A 26,742-nucleotide genomic window follows, 5' to 3' on the forward strand; every position below is an offset into this window, starting at 1 on the left:
TTTATATGTAAGCTGCCGAAGTCTTGTTTAAAGGGGTACTCTGGGCTTGGGGCTTTTTGTCTATGGCCGGGCAGCACGGACCGGGAGCGGCGCGATCCAGGACACAGCGCTGGAACCGGGGAGGTAAGAAGACGTCATTGCCCTCATCCACCTCCTCCCCGGCCATAGACAAAAAAAACCCCAGCCCGGAGTACCCCTTTTATAAAAACAGTTTAAAGAGAAAAATAAAAACTTTAACTATACAAAAGATATTCTTAAAATTCTTTACTACTGTAGAAAATGCAGCTGTTAGGATCCATTTAGATTAACATCAGGGCTTTCATTCTTAAAGGAGTTATACGGGCTTGGAAAAACATTGCAGTTTTCCTGCTGAAACAGCACCTCTCCTGTCCTCAGTTTGGGTGTGAGGTTTGAAGCTCTGTTCTATTGAACTGAATAGGGCTGAACTGTAATACTGTTTGGCAACAGACTCGCCAAGACCTTAGCCCATGTCCTTCATGTGCAATGTGCCCAAACTTTTATCCCCTTCTCATTCTGGAAACTCTCTTTATCCTCACAAATTACAGATATGTTTCGCTCTTACTCTTACTTAGAAACTGTATGCCCTCACCCCCTTCTCCCGCATTGCCCCCATGACCTTTGTTCTTCCATCGCTTTTTATATATCTGACTATTGCAACTCTCCTTCATGATGATTTCCTTTCTCCATTCATCTCCTTTACCGGTGGCTCCCAACTCCCTCGGGACTCACTCCACGCCTACATTACTATGTTACCCAAAGATGGTAAGGACGCATCTCTGCGCCAGAATTAAAGAAGTCGTCTAGCAAAAGTTATACAAATTATCAATATACACTTATTACGGGAAATGCACATAAAGTGCTTTTTCCCTGCACTTACTACTGCATCAAGGCTTCACTTCCTAGATAACATGGTGATGTCACTTCCTGGATAACATGGTGATGTCACTTCCTGGATAACATGGTGATGTCACTTCCTAGATAACATGGTGATGTCACTTCCTGGATAACATGGTGATGTCACTTCCTAGATAAACATGGTGATGTCACTTCCTGGATAACATGGTGATGTCACTTCCTGGATAACATGGTGATGTCACTTCCTAGATAACATGGTGATGTCACTTCCTGGATAACATGGTGATGTCACTTCCTGGATAACATGGGGGGGGGAGGTTGCTAATGCACTGGCTTAGCAAGGTGCTATATAAGCAGAATTGAAAGAAACAGCTGTAGGTTACATGAAGTACTTAATGACTACTGTTGTTGCTTCTGGGCGGAGATGTACAGTACAACACTGGTATTTACACAAGGGACAGCTGTCCACAACAGTGTGGATAATCTTCAGCAGGCAGACAGGCTCAGCTTGCAGGTACACAGTCCAGACAGTATTCTCACGCTCCATCTCTGTGGTGCACTTAGCACATAGAAAACCCCACCCCAACTTCTAGTAATGTGTCTAGATATAGCTGTTACTAGAGACAGATTTCCTCTTACGACAAGCTGTGGACAACAGATTATAGAGAAGCAGGACACCTAGTTTTCCCTTCTGAACTTTCCTCTGCACAGAAGTGATCCCAAGCCCTGGGCTGTGCAGGGAACTGCATCCAGCTCTAATCACTTAAAGTGTCACTGAGGTGTTTTTTTTTTTGTTTGTTTTTTGCAGAAATCAATAGTCCAGGCGATTTTAAGAAACTTTGTAATTGGGTTTATTAGCTGAAAAATGCATTTTTATCATGAGAAAGCAGTTTGAAGCTCTCCCCCCTGTCTTCATTGGAGAGGGGAGGGGTGGAGCGAGATGAGGCACCAAAACAGGACAACAAAGAGTTTATTTACAGCTACATCACCGGGCTATCTCCTCTGAGGTCAGCACTGACCTCTCTGACCTCTGAATAGAGGCTTTCTGCTCTCTGCTGCCTACTAATCTCCCTCCTCCCTTCTCCATAGAACAGACAGGGGCACGTCTGATGCAACAAGACGTAATTTCCTGATAATGAGCATTGAAGGAGAGAGAGGAGGGGGGGGGGGGCTGGGGAAAGTATTTTTGAATGCAGATAATGGCCTATTTGCCTAATAAACCCAATTACAAAGTTCCTTAAAATCACCTGTACTATTGATTTCTGCAACAAAAAAACAAACAAACAAACAAAAAAATGACAGTGGCGCTTTAAATACAGCTGCGCTGCAGTTCCCCTGAATAGAAGGTTGCCAGGCCACCACTGAGCAGGGGGAAAAACGTGAAAGGGACGCTTTAAAACAAAAGTGCTGGTTAGAACCCACCTATTATAAAGTGATAGCATACAGCTTGATACAGGATACAGCTACATCATTACATTTATAAATTGAATCACATCAGCTATCCTACTATAACATACTACTAGGACCCACATTATATCTAGAAAAGACAATCCTGTAATGGGGTCAGCAACGAGAAGGGAAAAACCTTGATTACTAGGCAATATGTGGCAAGTGGATACCCCTTTATATAATTACCAGGTTATCGGTCTTCCTCATAGTTGGATGCAGGAGAACTAGAACTGATGCCCAAACCAATAGCACAGTGATGAAAATCAGGGATCGAAGTACCTGGTTGCCTAGCAACTGGATGCAGCCATCCCATAGAGGTTCCACTGGAACTGGGTAAGATGAGTAACACATTACACACCTGTAGTCATTGCATCCATGGACTGCGACTAACAAAAAATAATGGATTTACTAGCAGCTTAAAATAATGGAGGATAAAAAAACTATGAAAGTAATATTTCCTGTTGGAATCTCCCTTATAAACAAACTATTCTGCAAACCTCAGTGCAGGGAATGCAATCTGCTAAAAAATCAATGTGTTGTCGCATGTGGTGGTATCTTAGTAACGTAGTGCATCCACGTCATACTGTGCCGACAGTGGAGTGTCAGGCCCGGCATGTGCAGATGACAAGGCGCTCAGTCACATGTCTTTTATATGCTATTCTCTAATGCAGAAAGAAGAAAAACATGACAGCACTGTTAGAATGAATCATCTAATGTAGATCATGGTGCAAATTGTGCATGTGACTACACAATATGAAGACACATAGAAGACTGCCGGCAGAAAAAGACCACCTGGTCCATCTAGTCTGCTCTAATAGTATTTTCTTTCTTATTATCCTAGGATAGATATATGGTAGAATGTGTGACTAGTCACATGACCCAGCTATATTAATTAAATATCTAATGCATGGATGCAGCAGAGCTGGCATAAAACAGATGATGCTATGGAGTAGTGGTGGTTAGTATGTCTTATATATTAACCATAGTGACCGTTAATACACCTTTTTACGGCGGTAACTAATGGACCTTATTCCGACCAATATGCCTTTTTACATCATGCGCCGCCATTGTAGGAGGTCAGCTGTCAGTACAACACCTAGGCTCACGCTGAAACTACCCGAATCTAAGAATCCTCTGCTCTGAGTAGCTTAACACATAACATGCCACTGTTAAATCATGACTGCGCCATGTAATGGGCTCCTGTGATGTCATGGAGCTATACTTACCTGTCAGAAGTCCATTGGCGTGGTCTGGCTTCTGATCAGTAACCATAGCAGTGCCTGGGTCCTTCTGAAGAGCCCCAGGCCTGCCATGGTTATGCTTCAGCATAATGCTGATATATACATTACGCTACACAACAGTGGTAGTGCAATGTATTGCAGTAGTGATAAGCAGATCACTGGTTAATGTACACTAACTAAAAAAGTGAAATAAAACATGATAGAAAAAAGTTCCCATCTCCCCCCGACCCCCCCAAATAATAAAATGACATTTTATTCACTATACAAAATAAATGGTTACATAAAACATAAAAAAAAACTATATATGGTTGGTATCGTCCATAACCACCCGAACTATAAAACTATACTAATATTTAACCAGCATGGTGCACACTGTAAAAAAAAATATTCAAAAAGATAGCACTAGAATTGCTGTATTTTGTCAATCCGGCCAAAGTAAAACAAAAGTATGACTCCTGGAGGGCAAAAAAAAGGCCAAAATAGGCTAGCCACTAAGGGGTTAAGAAATTAATCAAAGGCAAAGTCCCATGCAAACTAAAAATGGCAGGCAGGCAGGCAGAAGGGTGAGGAAAAAATAATAAACAAGTGAACTCATTCCCCCTCGTGCCTCTGTAGTGCCACTCCTGAGTGCTGACTGGCTGAGCGGGCAATAACTCTGCCGGGCCGTGATGTCGCAGCTTGAAGAGTCGGGTACATGACGCACCCAATTTTCAGCCGAAAATGACAGCTGGCTGCTGTGAACTTGATCCTGGAGCAGCGCAACAGAGGCATGAGGAGAGGTCAGTTTACTCTTATCTCACCTCCACCCGCCTTTTTTTAGATTTTGTGGGACTTCCTGTTTGCAATTGCTGTTTAATATTTTTACTGGCAGCTAATTAGTTAAATATGGCCACCACTACATTCTCGCAGTGGAATGAAAATCTGCTGCAAGAATGCAGGGCCATAGACTACAATGAAAAATCACAGTGGATTTGCTGTGAAACTTGCAAACTTGTTACATGTAAACTACCAGATAAAAGGGAACTGAGGTTTAACAACCACAAGACATTAAACATCATGGGAAGAGATGAACGAAACTACAGTAAGTTTGGGTTCACAAAACCCCAACCACTCTGCATTTGACCCAGTGGCTGGAGAAGATGGATGGAAGAGACTAAAGCACCAAACCACTACAAAGCAAGAACTTAGGCACCAAGTTAAGAATAATACTTCAAACGAGAAACACCACGAAATATACACCAAATTATTAGACATCAGGGACTGCAGGACCAAAGTATTATACACCAGGGACTAAGGTATCAAACAAATGGCCTTAGAAAATAAAGTGGTTGGCCCACCAATAATATTTATCTTTCATCCACAGCTGTACTTGGCTATCTCTAGCAGTCCCATACACTGAATGGAGCAGCGGTCCACAAGTATGACCAATGCTACATTCAGATGGGGAATATGCGATTGTCCTTTTCTTGATCCCAGGGGGTCAGATTGGTTGAACCCTTATGACCTATAGGAAGGCTAAAGTCCATTTCACTAGCGTTATCCTGACAATGATGTAATTTTACCTGTAAATATCTAAACTTAGATTGTTAATTTTTTAATGTTAACTAGATATTAAACCTGTAAACAAATAAAACACAGGATGTGAGTGAATACCAAGCAAGAGTAATCTAATCTAGGAAATGTAATTTTGAGAGACTGAGGGATATAAATGAATTAGACTGTGGACACAGATGCCGACAACATTCATGGATGCAACAGTGTCAGGTGCTGAGGACTCGCTCAGACAGTGACATTATATATATCTTCTGCATCACACAAAGCACTGTATCCATAGTAAACAGCGCCTAAATTAGAACTGCTGACTAAAGCATAAGAGGAGAATACAGTGGGTGGAGGAAAGGACACAAAACGGGAACTAGTGGATTTACTGCATCAATTAATCCATTGTATTGGCTTCATATTTTTATGATTTGAGATATACGGGAACTTCCTCTATTCAGAGGGAGGAGAACATTTTGCTTCTGATTTTCATAGCAAAGAGTAGAAACTACTGGAAAAATATTTCACAAATTTCCAGACGTGTCAGCGACATATAGAAACCAATTAATTTGTACTGTCCTGTACACTGTTGTGGAAACTACAAATCTGCAACAAACAGGCCTTAGCCACTTGTTCACATCTTTCACACACCTTCTAGAGCTACAGTAAGTAGTGCCCAGACCTGTAAATGTATGGAGCAAGAATGGTGCAGACACAGGCGCAGTATCTACTATCCGCAGCAGGTGGCCATCTGATGCAAAGGCCAGGATCAGAGTTATCCAGGGTTTATCCAGGATTTATATATATATATATATATATATATATATATATATATATATATATATATATATTGCTGCACTGTTGGTAAACATAATAAACATGTTATGCTTAAAGGAGAAGTCTGGGGAAAATTTATATTAAACTAATTAAACTTTTGTATTGCTCCCCAAAAGTTATACAAATCACCAATATACACTTATTATGGGAAATGCTTATGAAGTGCTTTTTTCCCTGCACTTACTACTGCATCAAGGCTTCACTTTCTGGATAACATGGTGATGTCACTTCCTGAATAAAATGGTGATGTCACTTCCTGGATACCATGGTGATGTCACGACCCGACTCCCAGAGCTGTGCGGGCTGTGGCTGCTGGAGAGGATGATGGCACAGGGATGCTCAGTGTCCCTCCAGTGCCCTGTGTCCCTCAGCGTCCCCCTGCCATCATCATTTTATAATTTTTAATGTTTAAAATGGAAAATTAGGAAAAAAGGTCACCATTAATTCTAAAAAAATATATGTTTAAAGGAAATCTCTCTAACTAGGTTTATGCTGCCTTAAACAAGGGCAGCATAAACTAGTGACAGAAATGCTGAACAGATTGGTGTATTACGTACATTATTTTGTTTAGCCGTTCTACTATGCAGGAGATTAGGATTCTTGCCACACCCCTCACCCCGGCCTTAAGCTGCTGATTGACAGGTGACTGCCTATACACAGCATGGATAGATAACTGCCAATCAGCAGCTGGTGGGTAGAGTTTTCTGCTTCTCATGAATATCCAGGACTACTGGGCTCATGCACATAATGGGAGGACTACTTATTGTCCATGTTATTCAGGATATCTCCAAATCGGTTGCACAGAACAATGAAAGTGATACATCGTTCTGTTCAGCTTCTCTGTGACTTCTTTATGCTACCCTTAGATAGGGCTGCCTAAACCTACAGACTTTATAGACCTATAGTCTCTTTAACATAAAAACATTATTTAAACAATAAACCATTTTCTGATGACACATTGCCTTTAAGGCTGATCCTGGCCATTATATGCTTTAGATACTGCAGTTAATAATGACTGTTAACTATAAGTGGTTACACAGAAAGATGAGGTCACCTCTGCCAAAGCACTGTGTCTTCATAATGCTGAGGTCCTATAGAAGGCGTACAGGTGTACCATTTCTCTGTGTATGTTTATTAGTCCCAAGACTAAAAATATTGTATTGTTTACTTTCATCACTCATAATATTGACTTCTATTAAGTATTTTATATGTTGCTTCATCTGTTCTATTTGGCTTTACAGGGAATTTTGTGTTTGCTTTTATATTGTTTCCTTACCCCTCCCACAAGCCAAACTAGGGCCACTCTCTATTTGTATTTATAGTGCCTATACTGTTGTCAAGCTCCTTAAAATGTGTTAAAGTTTTATTTACATTTATTATTGCTAATAAATATACCTTTACTAAGGCTACAAACCCACTTGGCGGGTCTGCAGCGAGTCCCCTTGCTGCGTATTTGCAGCGAGACTCGCTGCAGATCCCGGCCAGTGGCGGTCTTTGGCACCAAGCACACCAAGCGATCGCTTGGGGCCCCCAACATCCAGGGGGGCCCCCACACCCCGCTCTTGTGCTCAAGACCGCTGGACAGGGCCGCTGCCCCGCTCGCTGCTGCCATCTAAACTGTAACTATGAACACTCGTAATGAGCGCTCATAGTTACATGCAGCAGCACTGACAGGGCGGGAGACATTGGCCCCCTTCCTGTCAGTCCCTCCTGTGGCTGCAGGAAGGGTTTTCCCTGCGGTCACAAGTGGCAGCTCTGTCCTTGTGGTGCCGGTGCTCCAGTGACATCACTGGAGCATCGGCGCCAGGACAAGGGGAGTGCGGTCTCTTGTGATTGCAGGGAAAACCCTTCCTGCGGCCACAAGAGTGAAGAGAAGAGGAGACGCCCGGACCCAGGTGAGTATAAGTGTTTGTTTTATTGTGTTATATACTATATGGGAGGGGGAGCACACAGGGGTCTATATAAATGGGGGGAGCACACAGGGGGGCTATATAACAGGGGGAGCACACAGGGGGGCTATAGACTACTGGGGCTTCACAAAGGTTTACATACTATTGGGGGCAGCACACAGGGGGTTTATATACAACTTGGGGCAGCAGAATGGGGTCTATATACAACTTGGAGAGCACACAGGAGGTCTATATCCAAGTGGGGAGCACACAGGGGGGCTATATACTACTGGGGGAGCACACAGGGGTCTATATACTACTGGTGGGGCACACAGGGGTCTATATACTACTGGGGGAACATACAGGAGGTCTATATACTACTTGTGAGGCACACAGGTGGTCTATATATAACTGGGGGAGCACACAGGGGTCTGTATACTACTGGGGCAGCACACAAGGGGTCTATTTAATACTGGTGGGGCACACAGGGGGTCTATATACTACTGGGGGAACCACACAGGGGGTTTATATACTACTGAAGGAGCACACAGGGGTCGATATCCAAGTGGGGGAGCACACAGGAGGTCTGTATCCGAGTGGGGGAACACACAGGGGGGCTAAATACCCCTGAGGGAGCACACATGGGGTCTATATACTAGTGGGGGAGCACACAGGAGGTCTATATACTTCTGGGGGAGCACACGGGGGGGGGCTATATATAACTGGGGGAACACACAGGGGTCTATATACTACTGGGGGAAGCAAACAAGGGGTATATACTATTGGGGGCAGGACACAAGGGGTATATACTACTGGGGGCAACAAACAGCGGTCTATTGTTTTGGAACGCGTGTCGAGGGGGGGGCCCCAGACATAACTTCGCTTGGGGCCCCAGAAATGCCAAGACCGCCCCTGATCCCGGCCCTATACTTTTAATGGCAGACAAACACGCAGCAGGGAGCTGATACTTCACCTGATCCCGGCTCCGGCGGTTCCCGATGTCTTCAGCAAGCCGGAGCGGGGACTAGGTGAAGTATATGCACCAGCCAGCTGCCCGCAGCCCCGGCCGCCCGATCGCCCCCCCCCCCCCCCCCCGCAGCACCGATCGCACGCCCCCCCCCCCCCCCGCAGCACCGATCGCTTGCACACACACCCGCAGCACCGATCGCTTGCACCCCCCCCCCCCAATCGCGCCCCCGAAGCCCCGGCCGCTCGATCGCCGGGGGGCGATCGAGCGCCCAGGGCTGCGGGGGGTGTGCAAGCGATCGGTGCTGCGGGGGGGCGTGCAAGCGATCGGTGCTGCGGGGGGCGTGCGATCGGTGCTGCAGGGGGGGCGTGCGATCGGTGCTGCAGGGGGGCGATCGGGCGGCCGGGGCTGCGGGCGGCTGGCTGGAGCATATACTTCACCTGGTCCCCGCTCCGGCTTGCTGAAGACATCGGGAACCGCCGGAGCCGGGATCAGGTGAAGTATCAGCTACGGTGGGGTTAATGGGGTGGACTGCAGACAAACTCGCAGCAGGGATGTACATCCCTGCTGCGTGTTTGTCTGCCATTAAAAGTATAGGGCCGGGATCTGCAGCGAGTCTCGCTGCAAATACGCAGCAAGGGGGCGCGCTGCAGACCCGCCAAGTGGGTTTGTAGCCTTAAGAAACATTCTTTGGAGCTCCTGGAGAATTTCTGGCAGCTGTAGCAAACATTGCTTCTTACCTGCATGCTGTGCCTCTGTGACAGGTTCAGCTGTGATCATCCCGACAGCATCTACCTGGCTTGGCGGTGACCTCCACTAACTCCCATTTACATCAGTGGGTGCTGAGCTCCAGTAACCCCACTTGGCCACAAAATGTACAGAGCCATCTGCTTACTGCTGAGTTTTTCAGAACCTCAGGTGTGGCAAACAGCTGATCATCAGGGGTGCTGGGTGTTGAAACTCCATTGATCCGAGATTAGATCCATAATAAATTTTGGGAAAGTCTGAAAATCCTTTTAACCCAAAATAAACAGAGACATACACCAGTACTAAAAAAAAAAAAAAAAAAGGACATTTTGCATAGGTATTAGTTTCAATTTTAATATATCAATACCTCATAAAATTTTATGTTACCCCAAATAAAAAATACAGCCAAATTGATCATTGATTTGACCGTTTATCAGTATAGAGGATCTTTGCCAAGTTTATTTGTTGGGGGGATTAATATATTTCTTTATGCCCTTTTTTGTCAAAATTAGTTATTTTCTGATGGCCTGCCTATCCTCAGCATAGGCAATCAATATCTGATCGATGGGGCGCTGACACCCAGCACCCTGCTAACCATTTATTTGCCTGGATGACTGCACAAGAATAAAACAGGACAGGGCAAGAAGCAGACAGCTCTGTATATTGTGTAGTGGCCGTGTTGAGTTAGTGCAGGTCAGCTCCTATTGACAATATACAGAGCTGTCTGTTTCTGACATAAGCATTGTGAAACTGGCAAAAACTTATGGCCAATCCATCAAGTCAAAACTCCCAGGAAACTGATTTAAAGGCAGCAATCGTGGCTCTGAGAGATTGGAAGTAAGAGCATAATACTTACCCTCATTCTCACAAAGCGTTAGATTATCTATTAGTTAGTGGAACCTATGTTTAGCTGGAAAGAGGAATTCTCTTTGCAGACATTTCCATGTGCGGTCGGTGGCCTCTGCTCATGTCCATGCCATTTTCTCTGTTTGGGTGAGATTCTCCTAAAATAAAGACACATGAGACAATAAGGATCAATCAAAAAAGTATAGAGCAAAATTTTCCATGAAGATAACCTTTGTTGCTATTCATTGTTAGGGCACAAAGACATCATAGAGGGGGTCATTATGGCCTGGCCATATATTACATGGTTGTCCATTTAGCTTACAGATGTCTTGTGATACTGGATTAGCCCTGCTGCATTAAAGGGGTACTCTGATATCAGAAAATTGTATTTAAATAATCTATCACCCCAAGATATATAATTTAGTAATATAGTGTTATCACTAATGGCTTTAGCGTGTTTTTTTTTTTATTCACCACTGACAGGAAGTATAAAGTAGAAGGACAACAAAATGTGTATTGTCTCGAGCTCACAGGCTCCTCCCCATCTCCTGAGACAACTCGTCATCCTCTGATGTTACCTTCTCTGACCAGCCCCTTCAGCTTTCTTTCATGTCACATACACACACATATATACACATATAGTGTTAGACTGACCCACTGGGGGAGCCTTTGGAGGGCCCCACCGCAGAATCTGCAGTAAGGAGTAACTACCACTGGGCACATCAGGACGCACAGTCTGGTAATGCACCGGGTCAAAAAGCCAGTATTCAGAGGTCAGTGCTGAATTCAGAGGAGATAACCTGGTGATGTAGCTGTAAATAAACTCTATGTTGTCCTGTTTTGGTGTCACATTTCCCTCCATCCCTTCCCTCTCCATAGGATAACCATAAAGACAGGGGGGAGAGCTTAAAACTGCTTTTTCATGATAAAAATGCATTTTTGGGCTAATAAACCCAATTACAGAGTTTCTTAACCCCTTAAGGACCGGGGCAATTTAGGCTTTTGCGTTTTCGTTTTTTCCTCCTTGTGCATAAAAGGCCATAGCAGTTGCATTTTTTCACCTAGAAACCCACATGAGCCCTTATTTTTTGCGCCACTAATTGTACTTTGCAATGACAGGCTGAATTTTTGCATAAAGTACACTGCAAAAGCAGGATATGTGTTTTTAGTGGATATGTGTTTTTACGCCGTTCACCCTGGGGTAAAACTGACTTGTTATGTATGTTCCACAAGTCGTTACGATTAAAACGATATATAACATGTATAACTTATATTGTATCTGATGGCCTGTAAAAAATTCAAACCATTGTTAACAAATATACGTTCCTTAAAATCGCTCTATTCCCAGGCTTATAGCGCTTTTATCCTTTGGTCTATGGGGCTGTGCGAGGTGTCATTTTTTGCGCCATGATGTGATCTTTCTATCGGTACCTTGATTGCGCATATACGACTTTTTGATCGCTTTTTATTAACATTTTTCTGGATTTGATGTGACCAAAAATGCGCAATTTAGCACTTTGGGATTTTTTTGCGCTTACGCAGTTTACCGTGTGAGATCAGGAATGTGATTAATTAATAGTTCGGGCGATTACGCGCACGGCGATACCAAACATGTTTGTTTATTTATTTACTTTTATTAATAACCTGGGAAAAGGGGGCTGATTCTGACTTTTATTAGGGGAGGGGGCTTTTTATTAATAACAACACTTTTTTCTTAACTTTTACACTTATACTAGAAGCCTCCCTGGGGGACTTCTAGTATAAGTGCACTGATCTCTCATAGAGATCTCTGCAGCATAGATATGCTGCAGAGATCCATGAGATAGGCACTCTTTGCTTTCGGCTGCTGCAGCCGGAAGTAAACGAGTGCCGAGCCGGGGGCGGCGCCATCTTGGAGCGGTCCCCGGACGGCTTCAGTAATGGAGATCGCTCCTCCGGGACAACGTCCCAGCGGAGCGATCTCCCCACTAGACACCAGGGATGACGCTGCAAATGGTAATCGGATGCAGCTGTCAACTTTGACAGCTGCATCCGATTACTGTATTAGCGGGCACGGCGATCGGACCGTTCCCGCTAATACCTGCGGTCCCGGGCTACAAGCGGCACCCGGGACCGCCGCGGTTCAGAGAGCGGCTATGCGCGGCCCCGCTCTGAACGTCCTTAACGACCGCAGGGTGTAAATATACGCCCGCGGTCGTTAAGGGGTTAAAATTGCCTGTACTATTGATTTCTGCAAAAAAAATAAATTTAAACGACAGTGACCCTTAAACTACTGTATGGATGCACAGAAGTAGGTCTAACTACTATAGAGGGGCACAGAGGACAACTATATTGTATGAGCAAGAAGACTAAAATGTTTGTCTGGCAGATTCTGCAGTGACAAGGTTGGGGCCTGAAGACTCAGAGAAGACGTTACCTGTGAGTGACTGGGTGTAATCTACCTCTATACAGGTCAGTATATGGGGGGACACTAGTTTTTGCACAGTGGACATTATTTAGTAATGGTATGGTGGTATTAGTGGTTGTAATGATGGTGGTGAAGGTGTGGCAATAATACTTGTTCTTTATACAGTGTTATTGGTCTTACTATACTGGATGTTATTTAGTAATGATATGGTCTTGGTAATAATATATGTTTCTTACAGTCTGCTATTATTGGTCTTGGTATACTGGAAATTAGTATCAGGGCCGGCATCAGCACCTGGCTTACTCGGGCAATTGCCGGGGACCACATCGCCTCAAGGCCCCCACCCCTGCACTTGCTTTCCTCAGAATGCAGGGCCACCGGACACCCATGGAGTGATGCTGCAGCCTTACCCCCATCTGTACAGTAGGTAGAATGGTAACTCATCACTGCCAGTTGGAGGTCCCTCAACTTTCCCAGCATCTTGTATAGTAAGTATAATGGGGTCACTCGGCTTTCCTAACATTTTGTATAATTAGGTCACCCAGCTTTCCTAGCATCTTGCATAATGGAGTCACTCAGTTTTCCCAGTATCTTGTATAGTAAGTAAAATGGAGGTCACCCAGCTTTCCCAGCATCTTTTAGTCAGTGTAATGGGTCACCCAGCTTTCCTAGCATCTTGTTTTGTAGTCAGTATAATGGAGTCACCCAGCTTTCCTAGCATCTTGTATAGTAGTCAGTATAATGGAGGTCACCCAGCTTTTCTAGCATCTTGTATAGTAGTCAGTATAATGGGGGTCACCCAGCTTTTCTAGCATCTTGTATAGTAGTCAGTATAATGGGGGTCATCCAACTTTTCTAGCATCTGGTATAGTAGTCAGTATAATGGGGTAAATAAGCTTTCCTAGCACCTATACCTGCAGCATTACAGGGGGCACTGATGGCTGAGGCAACTATAGCTGCAGCACTAAAGGGGGCAACCATAGCTGGGGCACATATAGCTGCAGTATTACAGTAAGCACCTATAGCTGCAGCACTACAGGGGCTCCCATTGCTGAGGCACGTATATCTGCAGCACTACAGAGGGCACCCATGGCTGAGGCACCTATAGCTGCAGCACTACAGGGGACACCCATCACTGAGGCACCTATAACTGCAGCACTACAGAGGGCAGCCATGGCTGAGGCACCTATAGCTGCAGCACTACAGGGGACACCCATCACTGAGGCACCTATAGCTGCAGCACTATAGGGGGCACCCATGGCTGAGGCACCTATAGCTGCAGCACTACAGGGGACACCCATCGCTGAGGCACCTATAGCTGCAGCACTATAGGGGGCACCCATGGCTGAGGAACCTATAGCTGCAGCACTACAGGGGCATACATGGCTGAGGCACCTATAGCTGCAGTACTACAGGGGCACCCATTACTGAGGCATTTATAGCTACAGCATTACAGGGGGCACCCATCACTGAGGCACCTATACCTGCAGCATTACAGGGGCACCCATGACTGAGGCACCTATAACTGCAGCACTACAGGGGCACCCATGGCTGAGGCACCTATAGCTGCAGCACTACAGGGGCACCCATTAGAGATGAGCAAACCGGGTTCGGGTTTGAGTCGATCCGAACCCGAACGTTCGCATTTGATTAGCAGTGGCTGCTGAACTTGGATAAAGCTCTAAGGCTAGGTTCACACTGCGTTTTCAGCATCCGTTTAACGCATCCGTTTTTTGCAAAAGAAAGCATGAAAAACGGATTGCAAAAAACGGATTCATTTGTGTGCATCCGTTTTTCCATTGACTTCCATTATAAAAAAAAAACGGATCCGTTTTTTTTGACGGACCAAAACGGACAAAAAAACGTTGCTGACCCTATTTTTCTGGACGTTAAAAAAAACGGATCCGTTAAACGGATGCTGAAAACGCAGTGTGAACCTGGCCTAAGGTTGTCTGGAAAACGTGGATGCAGCCAATGACTATATCCATGTTTTCCGCATAGCCTTAGGGCTTTATCCAACTTCAGCAGCCACCGCTAATCAAATGCCGAAAGTTCAGGTTCGGATCGACTCGAGCATGCTTGAGGTTCGCTCATCTCTAGCACCCATGGCTGAGGCACCTATAGCTGCAGCACTACAGGGGCACCCATCACTGAGGCACCTATAGCTGCAGCACTACAGGGGCACCCATCACTGAGGCACCTATAGCTGCAGCACTACAGGGGCACCCATCACTGAGGCACCTATAGCTGCAGCACTACAGGGGCACCCATCACTGAGGCACCTATAGCTGCAGCACTACAGGGGCACCCATCACTGAGGCACCTATAGCTGCAGCATTACAGGGGCACCCATCACTGAGGCATCTATAGCTGCAGCATTACAGGGGCACCCATCGCTGAGGCACCTACAGTATAGCTGCAGCATTACAGGGGCACCCATCTCTGAGGCACCTATAGCTGCAGCACTACAGGGGCACCCATCACTGAGGCACCTATAGCTGCAGCATTACAGGGGCACCCATCACTGAGGCACCTATAGCTGCAGCATTACAGGGGCACCCATCACTGAGGCACCTATAGCTGCAGCACTACAGGGGCACCCATCTCTGAGGCACCTATAGCTGCAGCATTACAGGGGCACCCATCACTGTGGCGCCTATAGCTGCAGCACTACAGGGGCACCCATCACTGAGGCGCCTATAGCTGCAGCACTACAGGGGCACCCATCACTGAGGCGCCTATAGCTGCAGCATTACAGGGGCACCCATCACTCAGGCGCCTATAGCTGCAGCACTATAGGGGCACCCATCACTGAGGCGCCTATAGCTGCAGCACTACAGGGGCACCCATCACTGAGGCGCCTATAGCTGCAGCATTACAGGGGCACCCATCGCTGAGGCACCTACAGTATAGCTGCAGCATTACAGGGGCACCCATCTCTGAGGCACCTATAGCTGCAGCACTACAGGGGCACCCATCACTGAGGCACCTATAGCTGCAGCATTACAGGGGCACCCATCACTGAGGCACCTATAGCTGCAGCATTACAGGGGCACCCATCACTGAGGCACCTATAGCTGCAGCACTACAGGGGCACCCATCTCTGAGGCACCTATAGCTGCAGCATTACAGGGGCACCCATCACTGTGGCGCCTATAGCTGCAGCACTACAGGGGCACCCATCACTGAGGCGCCTATAGCTGCAGCACTACAGGGGCACCCATCACTGAGGCGCCTATAGCTGCAGCATTACAGGGGCACCCATCACTGTGGCGCCTATAGCTGCAGCACTACAGGGGCACCCATCACTCAGGCGCCTATAGCTGCAGCACTATAGGGGCACCCATCACTGAGGCGCCTATAGCTGCAGCACTACAGGGGCACCCATCACTGAGGCGCCTATAGCTGCAGCATTACAGGGGCACCCATCACTGAGGCGCCTATAGCTGCAGCACTACAGGGGCACCCATCACTGAGGCGCCTATAGCTGCAGCATTACAGGGGCACCCATCACTGAGGCGCCTATAGCTGCAGCATTACTCGCCTCATACACATAAGGGCATTTGTACAGGAAGGAAATTGTACAAACATGGTGTAAAATGTAATATATCACTAGATATGAGGTAAACATGGGGCTGACACGCAACGATATAATATTACAGCGGGTGTACGGCGCGCAGGTGACCGGGCCCGTTACCGGGCAGTGTGTGAGGGAAGTGCGTCAGCGGCCGGGCTCGGTGTGTGTATTGTGTGAGGGGACGGCGTCACGTGATGCTGGCGGAGGGCGGGGATTGGCCGGCTCCTGGCAGCGGGGTGATTCTCCCGTCTCCGCTCTCAGCATCCTCCTGTGCCGCCGCCGCTGCCAGCCCCGGGGCCCTCAGCACACACACCGAACCGGGCCCCTGACCCTCCACAGCTGGACACTGCCCCCCTCAGCCTCCTGGGAAATTAAGGAATGATATTGTGCCACCATGATGGAAGGTAGGGTGTCCTCGTCGTCTCTGCACCATACCGTGCCCCTCACCGCCTCCTCCCCCGGATCCGGGCCCCCCTCTCCCCGGTCCTCTGAATGTCAGGTCACCCTCCCCGGGTCTCCTGCATTCACCATGGCTCTCCATTCATTTCACATTGTGCATTATTGAGGTCAGCCCATCCCCTCAGTAATGGGGGATCAGCCAGCCCTGCAGGGTGACATATGGGGGGCCCCAGGCTGTGCCATTGTAAGAGGACCCCCACCCCTCACATCACTCCCATCCCATTGCTGCAATAAGTATTGGACACGTCACCTCCCCCATAGTCTCCTGGTAAGGTCATATATTTGGGGTGATGCAGGTGCCAATGCAAAATCACCCCCTGCCCCCCAATATGTAATCCCTCTGCAGGGCGTGCATACTTGTGCAATGGGTCCCTGCCTCCTTCCTGCAATCCTATGCATCACATGGAAGACTCATCAACCTGTTATTCAAGGTGCCTTGTGATCCCACGGCCTGAAGGGGTTAAAGAGGCCGGGCATAGACGCCCCCCTTCAGCCCTGATGCCATAGGATTATATATTGTGTAAGATTGTCTGGAAGTCATGGACGTGCCCATCATCCGCACCATCTGACCCCTTGCGAGCACCTGCAGAGGACGGAGATTCGCAAGGAGCAAATTTCTTGGAAGGATAGAGAGTGACATGGAGGGGTGCAGTGTGAAATGTCCCCCCCCCCCCCATGTATAACCCAGGGGCGTGCACATTTCTGCAATCCCCTTCTTTCTCTTTAGGACCACATCCATATTTCCTATAGGCAAACTTTTTTTTTTTTCCTCCCTATTTCTCTCCTCCGTTCCTGTGGTCGTTCCACGACACAAGGGGTTAAGAGGCTGGGTGTATGCTGGGTAATGGATGACCTCCCCTTCAGGTCTGTTCCAGGCTAAAATCTCAGCATTGATTCCAAAAGGATTATTTCTCAGAGATCGCTTACAGGTCTGCCCTTAGGATGTGCATACATGGTTTATTCATTAACCCCTCGTGTGCCCTTTTCTTGGGATCTGATGTAGATATTATATTTTTTTTTTGCTGTGTTATATTGGTGTAGGTGAGGATTCTTGAATCTGCTATAGCTGTGCTGACCTGATGCTGCTGGTTCGGGCCCATAGCCCTGGATGTATTGCCGGCCATTGACGTCCGGCTTGCTCTGCTGAGATTCTTCTCCCTGCCTGGCCTGTCAGCAGGAGCTTAATTCACTTTGAGGATGTTTTTATGCCAGGATTAAACGGCGGCCTTTATCAGCGAGGCCGTCTGTGAATGAATCACACATGATGTCAGCGGGAGGACCCTATGCTTCCTATCAGTGTGTGTGCTAGTGTGTCTGCAGTGCCCACCGAAAGATGGAGCCCACCTTCTCATCCAAGTATCACAGGACGCAGTCACTGCCATGTCTTCCTGACCGTTGTACAGAGATGGCACATTCATACCACCCATGCCATCTATACCACCCCCTATAACCACATTCTGGGGTCTAAAAAATATTATTATTATTATAATGCCTTTCTTTCTGTCTACGTCATATCAGTTATATGTTATTGTTTTGTCATGTATCTATTTATATATTTTGTATCTATCTCATATCTATTTTTCTATATGTATTGTATCTGTGCATCTTACATATAACTATCATATCTGTTGTTCTTGTATGTATTCATCTGTTATTTATCTATAAAATTATATCTGTTCTTTATCTATCTATCTATCTTCTGTCTGTCTATCTATGCATGTCCTATCTCTCTGATATCTATCATTCTTATATGTCATATCTGTCTATCGACCTATGTATGCATTTCGTTTTATTTTTATCTACATTATATGTATCATTCTCATCTGTTTGTCCTTCTGTATCTATCTTTCTATCTATCTATCCCCTCATTGTCTCTCTATCCTAGGTACCAGGCAGACAATGATAAAAGTCATTATAATTAGTCAGTGAGCATAACTTCCGTTTCCCCCATAAATCTTGGTGCCAGCGCTGATAGGAAACTTTGTAATGATCTTATTACAGAATAGTGTTAATGTCTCCATTTATCAGGCCCCTCTCCTTGTCATCCCTCAGGCCCTTCTCATACTGCAATGTCCATCAGCTCCTGTGATGTATGCCAATGCGTATTCATACAGTGGCATCTGTCACCTATAGGCTCCCATTGTAAGAAAAAAAAATGGAGGCCCATGGCCTCGGTCTTGTAAATGGGGCGCTATAGATATTTTTCTGTTTTGTCCTGGGTACATGTAACATGCACACGTCTTAGAAGACAGTCTTTACTGTGATCAGGTTACAGCTGCCTGTAGTGGAGGGTGCATCTACACAGAGCGGCTGCTGCATTTCACCTTAGTGCGGAATTCACAGCTTGCACTACTCACTTCTGCTCCATAATGTCCTCCGTAGTGCTCCTTTTTAATATTGTGTGTTCAAAGACATAGGAAAGTATGGTTCCTCCTTCTGTGTGGGTCACTAGTGTATGGGAGACATCCTAGCAGCTAGTCTATACCCACTAGCTCAGGTAAAAATGCCATGAACAAGTGATGTAATGTACATACACCAGTTATAGCCTTTAAACATGGTTAGAGATTAGAGGTGAGCGTGCCCAACATGATGTGTCCAGCATGATGGCAAGGCCTTGCACACTGTAATAAATTGTTATTGCTGCAGGAAAAAGACCAAGGGACCCCTATATAACATGACACAAGTAAACAGGATTGTAGTTTTTATGGAGAAAACTGAGAGAGTAAATTACCAGTGATGACCACCGGACTCTCTTAGTGAGTGGAGGGAGCAGTATAAGACTAAACTGATGCCTGGTGCAAAAATCAACTTTTCTGCTATATTTTTTCATATTTATTCATTTACTAGCACTCTTTGTTTTCTTTGTTTTATCAATCTGGTTGTAATGGGTAACGTCCACCCTTAGCAAAATTTTCTTGCAGAAGCAGCGCCACCTCATTCCTCAGGTTATGTGTGGTATTACAATTCAGCTCCATTCAGTACAATGGCACTGAGTTGCAAAACCCCCACACCCAAACTGAGGACAAGAGTGGCGCTGTTTCTGGAAGAATTTGATCATGTTTTTCTGAGCCTGGATAAATTAGATGGTGGATATGATGCCAGCAGCAGGAGAGGAGTGTGTGGATCTTGTCGGAGGCAGTGATATGTCCAGTCATAAAAATGTTGGCAAACATTGGGCTTTGTGGGGTAAGGGTAAGAATGAGGATGAAAAGAATGGAGACAACAGGAAGACTGAGGGTCCTATTACACAGAGCGATTTTTAACGATTAACAACTAACGATAAACGATCGCAAACGAGATTGTTTATCGTTAATCAAAATCGTTCACCATATTACACAGAACGATGAGCTATTACAGATGGACTGCATGCATCTCTCAGCGGCCCTCCAGCTGTTTCAAAACTGCAATTACCATCATGCCTGGACAGCCAGGAATGGATTTGAAAAGAGGAGAAATCTCAGGCTTTCCTATATGACCTGATGTCTGTTTATAGTCTGTTTCTGGCTCTGGCTTTGGCTTCAAATCTTTGCCACATAATCTGTCAGATAATCTTTCTGTTCAAATAGACCCTAAAGATTTGGTTGTCCAGGTAAGATGGGAATTGTAGTTTTGCAACAGCTGGAGGGCTGCAACTTTGACAGCCTTGCTCTAGATCAGGGATGAGGAACCTTCGGGCCTCCAGCTGTTGCAAAACTACAATTCCCACCATGCCTGAACAGCCAAAGCTTTAGCTTCGGCTGTCCAGGCATGATGGGAATTGTTGTTTTGCAACAGCTGGAGGGCCGAAGGTTCCCCATCCCAGCTTTAGATCCTCTCCTGACAAGGTATGGAGGCTCCCGCACCAACAGATTTATGAAAGGAAATAGAAGCTGTGTACTCTACCTATAGTATACCAGGCAGTTGGGTAACTCCGTCTATATTTATCATCAGTGCACCCACATGAGCTTAAACATTATGACTGTGTACTCGTTATTAATATCCAACAATAATATTCTCTCGCTTCATCCGGTATTAAATAACATCCTCAATCATAGCAATATTTATGGTTGTGCGACATATGGCTTTAACATGTATTTTCTTTTTTTATCGCTAGCTTTTATTATTTTTTTAAAGGGGTCCTCGGGGCCGATCGCTCTCAAAGACAACTTGCAGATTTTCCATGGAAAATTTGTGACAAATTAAGTGGATTTAGGGAGCGATAGATGTAGAATATGTGAATAAAAATCCGATTTACTGTGGGTTTTGACTTCCCTATTGACGCCACATAAAATTAGCACCATGCATCCGTTTCCTTTAATCCCCCTGCAGCTTACGACATGACTAGAGATAAGCGAACCTCAAGCATGCTGGGGTTCATCTGAATCCGATCGTTCGGCATTTGATTATCTGTGGCTACGGTTGGATACAGCCCTAAGTCTGTCTGGAAAACATGGATACAACCAAAGGCTTTTGGCTGTATCCATGTTTTCCAGGACTCCCTAGATGAACCCGAGCGTACTAAAGGTTTGCTCATCTCTAGTCATAAATATTCTGATCAATGTCCATCTGTGTCATAAAAGGACAACTTGAGCCTGTAAAAATGTGAGCAGCGCATACAGATCAGCTTTTTCCAGGTTTATGTACGAGGGTACCAGGTGGGGAATCCACCCTCTATGTTGCCCATGTGCCATAATAGGGGTATGGAGTTTGGGTCTTCTTCATGAGATAACTCCATTTGGATTAATGTCCTCTTAAAGAGACCCATCAGCCGTCCTGAAGTGTTAGGGCCCTATTCCACAGTAACGATAATCGGCCGGATCGGCCCCATTTGGCCCGATTCGGCTGATTATCTTTCGGTGAAATAGAGAGAACGATCAGCCGATGATCGTGTCATCGGCTGATCGTTCATTTAGGGCCAGACCTAAAATCATCGTTCCCCCACCGCGCATTGCTACGGTTGAATAGCGCTGCGGGCGACCGACGATTTGAGAAGAAGCAGCAGCAGCATACATTACCTGTCCAGGCTTCTTCTCCGCGCTGTCTTCATCCCCGGGTCCCGCGCGCTCTATCTTCTGAATGGCCGGTCAGCTGACGGAGCGATGTCCTTCCAGCCCTCGCTCAACGATCATTGGCCCGTGGAATAGGCCCAGTAAACTAGCAGTTCTAGCAGATCGCCGCTCGTTTACATCGTTGATCGGGCCCTCCTTGGCCCGTGAAATAGGACCCTTAGGGTCTTATTACACGGCCCGATCATAAAGTGTAAACAAGCACAGACCTGCTAGATTGGCGCTTGTTTGCTGAGCAATTACACGGGCCGAGTATAGGGAAGCATGTGCTGCAGGGACATAGTTAGGGATGTCCATGCAGCCCTTGCCTTTAGTGTAAAATAATAAAATATTAATTTACCATGTTTCCTGGTGTCCTTGGGCCTTCGCTGGTCTTTGCACTGACAAGCCGCTCAGCCAGTCACTGGCCGTGGCCTTTCTCGGCCATTGATTTGCCGAGCGGCCACAGCCTGTCAGTGCAGAGACCAGGGAGGGCCCCGAGGACACTAGGGAATGTGGTAAGGCAAGTAGATACTTTTAAGTATTTTCTATTCTACAATCATCGGCCGTCGGCCTTGTATCACTATTACATGAAGTAATGTGCGCCCAATAATTTTAGTTCTGGACCTAAAGAAATGATCAGCCAATGATTGTTTCATTGTCTGATTATTCTCTCTATTAGGGCCTATTTCACACAGAAAGATTATATGCCAAAGATTTGAAGCCAAAGCCAGGAATGGATTTGAAAAGAAGAAAAATCTCAGGCTTGACCTGATCTGTTTATAGTCTGTTCCTGGCTTTGGCTTCAAATCTTTGGCAGATAATCTGTCAGATAATCTTTGTGTAAATGGACCATTACACGGAGCAATAATCGTCCAAATTGACTTGATACGGCCAATTATCACTCCGTGTAATAGGGTCCTGATACATGGGCCAATGTATTCTCGGTGAGGGCTGATCTTGTAGAGTCTATTGCTATGCTTGACAGTTGTGTGGCAAGGACCGCATGAATGATTGCGCCCCCTTTCCTGCTGTTTAGTCCATTTACTAGAAGTATCTAGTATATAGATCTACCAAAGACAAAGCCTGTAGCCTTCCCATATTAACTCAATAACCAGGCCATGGTCTTTTGAGTAGTTCATTGCATTAATCATTCATAGCCTCTCATAGTCGCCGGGCTCTAATGCATTATTTCTTAGCATGCATTTCCAATTCTTTCATTCTATAATTTGTAATATTCACATGCATTGTACTTGTACTAAGCAATCTTTAGCAAGGATCAGAGGCGAAAATAAACCCCGGAGAGATCCCTCCATCCCCGGCCTCTCTTTTCACTTGTCATCCCTGTAAGTTAGAATTTGCGTCTGGCTGTGTGATGACAGGAAGCCAGAGGGTATCGCAGTCAGCGCCGCCGAGACACAGAATAGGGGAGAGCACGGAAAACGGGAAAAGTACATTATACACAATGTCTCTGAGGTTGGCTTTACTCTTGCACCAGAAACCCTCAATTTCCACATCAAGGCCAGGATTAGGAGGAGCGCTGGCCTGTAAGCCATTACTGGTATCGCTGGTTTGCATGGCAGGCCTTTGATCCCCTCCAGTGGAGCAGTATTTAGCCTACACGGTAACATGCGGTCATGCTTAGCTGTAATCATGTTGGTCATCTTGCATTACATTACAATAGGATTTTTTTTTCTTTTCTGAAACCCTCAGATTTCAACCTGGTGTCAGTAGATAGAATATACACAGTGGAGTCACGTTATTATAACCAGCAGATAATGCCGGCGTGTGTAGTTATGTATCACAGGTATCTGGAGCCATGCTGACTGCATCTCCAGCTGCTGTAGTGTGCATAGAGCCAACACAACCCTCAGATGGTCCCACAGATCATCTTGGTTCAGGTTTGGGGGCAGGTTAGTACTTGGGTGTCTTGTTCCTGTTCCTCCAACCAATGTCGCTGATTTGTAGCCGGTTGACATGTTGCATTGTGTTGCTGGAAGATCTCATCAGCCCCAGAGAAGACAATCAGCATGTATGGGTGTACAGGATTTACAGGGATGGATTTATACCCAGATCAGCTGGGGATGAGTGACCCAGAGAACTTCCCCCTGACCATAACACTGCCCCTACCAGCTTGTGTTCTTTCAGCAACGGTTACAGGGGGTTTGTTTTCTGATGTTTCTCTCCTCAAGCGCCAAAGTCCAGCCGTTCAATAAAGAAGAAAATGTGACTCTTCGGAGAAGACAACTCTATACCAGCTAACTCTGATAGTGCCATAAACATTGGAGCCTTTTCTTTTGATGCAACTTGGCTATTAAGGGAGGAGTGACCATCCATCTGCACTAGAGCCCCAAACACAGTAGGGATCACTGATCTGTTGTGTTAGACACATATGGTAGCCTCCTGGTTCATGTTGGGCTCAGCTGCTCCACTGTAGCATGTTGGATCGACTCTTGTGCATCTTTATAGATGATGCTCCCCTTACATGTAAATGGCACATGGTGCTTTGCAGTGTCCACACTACTTATTCACAACGACTCCATTTTCCCCTCACCGTACACACAGAACAGATCACACACTGCACAGGGTCAGAAATAGATATACTGCCACCACCGGACCCCAATAATCATCCCTTACTGCAAATCTCCCCCTTTACCCCTGACAGTAATACGGGGTAAGTGTGCAGACTATCACACCCCTTATATATTTACCAAGCTGCTCACCACACGTGACTCCTTCATGAGCTACATAAGTAGGAAGTAGTGATAGTAATGTGACTGCACTGTGTATATCAGCCCAGTACACACAACATTATTACACTGCCAAAGACAGTGGATTAAAAGGAAGGGGTATGAGAAAGGACTAAAGGCCCTATTCCACGGGTCGTTTAGAGGAGCAATATCGTTCGTATTCGGCCGATATCGACCGCTACGAACGATATTCGTCCCGTGGAATAGAGTGCAACGATCAGCCGACATCGTTCATGTCGGCTGATCGTTGCAGTCGCTTGTTTTTCAACATGTTGAAAAACAAGCGACTGATATAGCAGCGATCTGCTGCCGTCGCTCCGTTGAATAGGAGCATCGGCAGCAGGCGCTGCTGTATCCTATGGGCTGCCCGGACGATCAGCGATCCCCCGGGCAGCCCCCCCAGCAGCTCCCCGCCGCCCCTCCCGCACTCACCCGCTCGCTGACGCCGCGTTGAATAGCGGCGGCAGCGAGCGGGGAACGAGGAGCAAACGAGCGCTAATAGCGCTCGTTTGCTCCTCCAAACGACTCGTGGAATAGGGGCATTACTGTTTTGGTGATGCCCTAGGGTGTATGACTGTCATAGAGCAGGGGTGTCAGACTGGCAACCCTCCAACTGTTGCAAAACTACAATTCCCATCATGCCTGGACAGCCAAAGCTTTAGCTTTGGCTGTCCAGGCATGATGGGAATTCTAGTTTTGCAACAACATTTGAAGGGCTGCGCGTCAGGTACCAGTGTCATAGAGGTTGATGATTCCTTTCTGGAGACACATGTTAGGGACCAATGAATACCAGAGATGATACAAGGAATTGCGCATTTCCTGCATTATTGGTCCTGTTGGTGGATCAGGCTCAGGCAGTTCCCTGTGAGGATCAGCACCATGGTCAGCGTCCAGTCACTCCCCATCTCTGTGCTTTCAGTTTCAGTCACCAGGAGGCTAATGTTCGTGTTTATGACATTGTACATGGTTTACAAACATGTTATTTCCTGTTTTCCAATGCTCCAGAAAACATGTTATTATAGTCACTGTCTTGAGTCTTTGTCTGCTGCAGGGCACACAATATAATTTCCTTATCTTACACGTGATTTCTGCACACCAGGAGGAAAGCCATGTGTGCTTGGGGAGACTATACAGATTGGCCCTGGTTGCTTCTTTCCCAAGTTCTAAATGCTGCAACACAACAACCTCTTAAAGGGGTTATCCAGAATAAGAAAAGCGTGGCCATACGGAACAGCGTACGCTGTGAATCCAGCAGTGGGGGGGGGGGGGGACAGGGAGCACTCACTAGATTAGAGATGTCTGTGATTCCGACTTTGTCATCACCAGGCTTTCTCAGGTCTTGCATGGGTGCAGCTCCGGTGCATGTACAGGATGCCTCTGATATGAGCCGGTGTGGTGATGGGATTCATAGCAATCGGCTCTAATCGGTGGGCAAGCCTTTAATTCCCTGCAGCGCCATTTTTGGTGTAAGGGTATGTTCACATGGAGCAGAAATGGAATAAATCCACGGAAGATCATTATCACTTATTGTTTTTGCGCCGCTCTCCGCGCAAAGAATTGACATACCCTTAGGTATTACACAGGTCTAAAACCAGTGCTTGTACAATACTTGGATATAGCAAGGTGAGTAGCTGAGAACTAGGAGGTGAGAGTCCTGAAAGGAGGACCTAACTCACTTATCTGCTTAGTCCCCTAATAGGCACATAAATGCTCATCCAAGCATCTTATTTTCCTCCCCTGGGAAAATACCTCTGTAAAAAAGCCCATTATTAAAGCAAATGTACCATTTGCCGTAATAATTCTTTTTTTTTCATATGACCTGGTAGGCGCTGGCACGTAGATGCTATAGGCGCCATCCATTTTTCAAACTGTTTCTCGGTTCCCGCCATCTGCGCTGGTTTCTCTATATTAAAATAGGGCCTAATCCTGTCATGGGGTTCAGATCCCTTGGGATAGGTGCGGGAAAGAGTGGGATTAATTGGAGGTGATGCAGTCTTGATATCGGTTAGAAATAGGATTATATATATATTGAAGATAGCTATTCAGAGAAATATACAATGCTAGGGGCCTTGGGTGGAGGAGGGGACTGAGGGCGCTGGCTGTGTTTTAAATCCAGTGGTGTCCGGTCTGTCTG

General features: G+C 46.2%; 1 protein-coding gene across 8 annotated transcripts in view; it reads left to right on the forward strand.

Moving 5' to 3' along the window:
• Positions 1 to 16,588: 16,588 nt before the first annotated feature.
• SGIP1 (SH3GL interacting endocytic adaptor 1) overlaps positions 16,589 to 26,742 on the forward strand; it is a 69,585-nt gene continuing 59,431 nt past the window's right edge. For all 8 annotated transcript variants that reach the window (XM_069981387.1, XM_069981389.1, XM_069981391.1 and 5 more), the window contains exon 1: positions 16,589 to 16,779. In XM_069981387.1, coding sequence (XP_069837488.1) covers positions 16,770 to 16,779 — 10 coding nt within the window. In that variant the 5' untranslated portion in view covers positions 16,589 to 16,769. The remainder of the gene's footprint in view (positions 16,780 to 26,742) is intronic.

Source organism: Dendropsophus ebraccatus, chromosome 8 (assembly GCF_027789765.1).
Source record: "Dendropsophus ebraccatus isolate aDenEbr1 chromosome 8, aDenEbr1.pat, whole genome shotgun sequence".
In the NCBI taxonomy this organism is placed as follows: Eukaryota; Metazoa; Chordata; class Amphibia; order Anura; family Hylidae; genus Dendropsophus; species Dendropsophus ebraccatus.